We start from the raw sequence: 3,822 nt of genomic DNA, 5'->3' as shown, positions 1-3,822 counted from the left end.
TGTTGAAATGTGGTATATATGTGCTGAAATGTTGTGTTTTACATACTGAAATTATACATGGCACAATGTGAATTGAAAGACGACCGAGACGGGTATATTTACCTGCTGGTATTACCCACAGCCGGCCATGTACGGGTATGGGAACAAAATGAAACCCGAGGTGCAGGTACGGTACTGAGACGGGTGCGGGTTTGGGCGAGCATTACCCGCACCCGAACCTTGCGGGTGCCATGTTGAGCACGTCGTCCATGACGAGCGGGCGGGAATTTTTTGGGAAGTGGAGGAAAATGGTGATGCTGTTTCGGTCGACGTGTTGGACCGACTTTTGTGTCCTTTTTTACCCAAACGAACACGCGCGAACGAAATGAGTCAGCGCGTTGGAGTTGCTCTTACCAGCCAAGCATCGAGCCACGGTGTGGCGGCCATTGATGCGGCAGGCGGCGTCACTCCGGTGGCCGTCGACAGGCTTCCACGTGAAACATGATGTTGTACCTCACACGAGTATACATATAACACTGATAGCAGCTAGTGCAGGATACAAACAGTTCAAACATGCGATACATTCTGACGGTGTGCACAAGAGTACATGACCAGTATAAAACTTAACAGTGCAATCAGACATTGTCCATATAGCAACAAACGGCAAAAAAGATGGCAACGAGTATCTCTAAGAGTATCAGGGCAGCAGGTGAAAGCAAGTCATGGCGTTGGCGCTAGAAACACGAATCATGGTCCGAAATCGACACGGGAGATGGGGCGCCGACTCCCCTACTGCATGGCCTCCTCAATCGCCTGCTCCTCTTGCGGCGGCTCCTCTGAGGCCTTGGTCCACAGCGACTCCCACTGCCCGTCCGACGATTCCTTCCACAGAGTTATGTCTCCCTCGCCGGCAGCCACAGACAGTATGTTTCCCGTCAGGGACCAGGACACCCTCCACACCGGAGCCTCGAAGTCGCGCATGAGCTTTCCTTCCCACTTGCCTCCTCCTTTGCCACTGGTCCAGATGACAACCTTGCCGTCTTGGGAAGCGCTGGCGATGGTTGACTTTGCCAGGCCCAGGACCGGTGCCCATGAGACGTCTCTCACGCACTCTTTGTGCATGTCAGAGACCAAAGCACTCTCCAGCTTCCAGCCACCATTGACAAACTCCCACACCTTGACGACACAGTCAAAGCCACCAGACACGATCTTGTGGACGAGCTGATCTGAGCCAACCATGGACCCAAGTGCTGCTGCTGGAGCCCAGGAGACTGCTGTCACGCCAACAGGGTGTGCCCGCTCAATGGTTGCAGCATCACATCCTCCTGTATCAAGCCGCATGGAGATGACAGAGATGGTGCCATCAGAAGACCCACAGGCAAGGCAAAGGCCAAGTTCATATGGAGCCCAAGCAATGGAGTTAACTGAGGCCTTGTGGTTGTCAAACACATGGAGCTGAGACCATTGCCCAGTGGCAGCCTCCTTCCAGACTATCACACGGCCATCATAGCCGCAGGATGCGAGAATGGAACCATACTTGGGATGGGCCCATCCGACACGCCACACAGGACCATAGTGGCCAGTGAGGGTCGCAACGAGCTGGGACGGGGCAGATGCACCCCCAATGTTGGTGATCTTCACAGTGGAGTCAGAGGAGGCTGTGGCAAGGCGCTTCCCATAGTAGTCAATGGCAGAATCGTGAACCATGTCCTTGTGGTCTAGCTCTATCTTCTTCGACGACATGTTGGCGCCAACCTGAACTTTGATCCTACATATAATTAAAAATGAAGTGATGAGCTCGATTCAGGAAAACAGACCTGATAGTGCTATTAATTCGTACAGAGACGAACTCAATCCAAGTTGCACATGAAACAATTAACAGGGTAACTAAACTGCAGAGAAAGGCATGTGTTTTCCCCAGCCTCGCCCTTGTTGCAATAAACAACAGGGAGAAAAGCAACAACTCACTTTCCCACAAACCCATAATGTGTAGTGTCTGCTATTACAACAGACATCAGTTGGATGGAAGAAAGGAAAAAACATCAGACTTACTAGTGTGGCAAAATTTGTACCCTAGACATAGGATTGCTAATAACCTACTGGTGCTTGAAAACTCCCAGCATTATCCTGCAACTTGCTGGATCAGATATACCCTCCCTCTATCTAATGTTTCAGAAAATTCTCCTTGAATCTAGTCATGGCAAAGATAAGGGGTCTAAAGACTTGCACAACCAAAATACAGAGGCAGTACTGAACATATACTGAACCAATATGAATGAGGCAGCAGCAACTCCAGTACAAACTTCAGATCTACTCAATGGACACTGGAATTACCAAACACCGGTGGCCTAAGGTTTTTCAGAAAATAAAAGCGTAGGCAGAATCCGCCCGGATCAGGGCCTGCTCTACATCGAACGCCGGATCTGGCGAACTCCCTGGATCATCATCTTTCGCATGCCCCTGGATCATCCTAGCGTCACCCAGGGGCAGATCTAGATGGTGTGGCGGGTGTGCACCGGCAAACCGAGAAATTGTGCAGGTCCTCTCCCTACCCTAGTGGAATTGATTGATTTGGAAACAAAGAGGGTTGATGCTGCGGTGATGAAAACAACCTAGCTGCTCATACCTCGGAGGAAGGAAGGAGACCCGATGGCCAGGATCTCCCGGTGGCGGGGAAGAAGGGGAACGGCGGTGGCGGTGGCGGCGGCGGCGGCGAAGCGCGTCTCCGAGAGGCGGGAGGAGGGGGGCGGATCGAGGCGCCGGCGGTGACGCTAAGGCGGCACAGCGGCAGTTGAAGGTAGATCCGCCGCGTTGGAACTTGGAAGCGAAGGTCAGGACGCGAGGGGTTCGGAAGGGGAGAGAAAACGTACCACACGGTAAAGAGGTGCGAGTTTGGCTCCGGATAACTGATTACTTAGCTGGGAGTTTTCATTGCTTTTAGGGGTGTATATGTAAAATTAGTTAATTGTTTTTTTGCCCGGGATGTAAAATAACTTCTTAACGTCCAGATGCAATTTCTTCGAGGTAAATACATTAGGAGCCAAACAACTTGCGAGCGACGGTCAGTTTGATGCACAAATTTATAAAATACATGATTACAGTTATCAAACTTGCATCAACATGCAAATATGGTCACATTTTTCATACACAGGCCATGCCAGGGCCACTATCAGTGGCTAGTAGCGGTGCATGTGATGGTTTTTGTAGAAGCATCATCTGATTTTTGTTAATTAGGTAGGAAGTGCGGCTTGCCGCACCCGGCTGTTATACTCATATTCAATCCGGTAATAGAGTCATTAAAGCATTGCAAATATATAAAAAATAGCATAATGTAATTATTTTTATCAATCTAATATATCAAGTTTATATCAGAAGCATTGCATCGATACATACACATCCAGTACATAGCAATTGGTCCAGGAAACAATAAGAGGCTTCAGTCCAAAAGCAAACTACACATATTTAGTACATTGCAGTTGGTCCAGACAACTACAAAAGGCTTTAGTCCAAAAGCAAGCCAAGACAATCCATCGTGACATAACAAATACAATAAACCAGGTCGTGGCATGTCTTGATCAAGAGATGTGCAATGCGAGATAATAAACCTACTTAGTTAGGCTATAGCCTAATACTTGATAGCTCTACCGGGTTGTCTCCTTGATTAAATCCTTACACATCACGACCTTTGCGATTTCATGCCTCTTCAACAGACATTTTGACATATCACTAGTGCAGGATGCTGGTAACGTGACATTACGATCAGAGACCCTTCGAGAAACTGTGTGCGATGCAATAATCACAAACAGTGGTGTCAGAGAACCGTCAAAAATGTTCAACCCGTTT

The 3,822-nt window shown here is 48.9% G+C and overlaps 1 protein-coding gene across 1 annotated transcript; it reads right to left on the bottom strand.

Annotated features, from left to right (window-relative positions):
- Positions 1 to 526: 526 nt before the first annotated feature.
- On the bottom strand, positions 527 to 2,863 carry LOC119365905 (protein transport protein SEC13 homolog B-like). The gene is made up of 2 exons (XM_037631557.1): positions 2,606 to 2,863; positions 527 to 1,747 (listed from the first exon to the last, which is right to left on the bottom strand). The coding sequence occupies exon 2, from the start codon at positions 1,720 to 1,722 to the stop codon at positions 769 to 771; it is 954 nt and encodes a 317-aa protein (XP_037487454.1). The 5' UTR covers positions 1,723 to 1,747; positions 2,606 to 2,863; the 3' UTR covers positions 527 to 768.
- Between the last annotated feature and the right edge of the window lie 959 nt (positions 2,864 to 3,822).

This window comes from Triticum dicoccoides, chromosome 2B, assembly GCF_002162155.2.
Source record: "Triticum dicoccoides isolate Atlit2015 ecotype Zavitan chromosome 2B, WEW_v2.0, whole genome shotgun sequence".
In the NCBI taxonomy this organism is placed as follows: Eukaryota; Viridiplantae; Streptophyta; class Magnoliopsida; order Poales; family Poaceae; genus Triticum; species Triticum dicoccoides.
The sequence above is the reverse complement of the archived record's forward strand: the minus strand, read 5'-3'. Positions and strand labels throughout refer to the sequence as shown.

Excerpts from the sequence above, each read along its gene's own strand:
- LOC119365905 (XM_037631557.1), bottom strand. The coding sequence starts at position 1,722 with ATGTCGTCGAAGAAGATAGAGCTAGACCACAAGGACATGGTTCACGAT.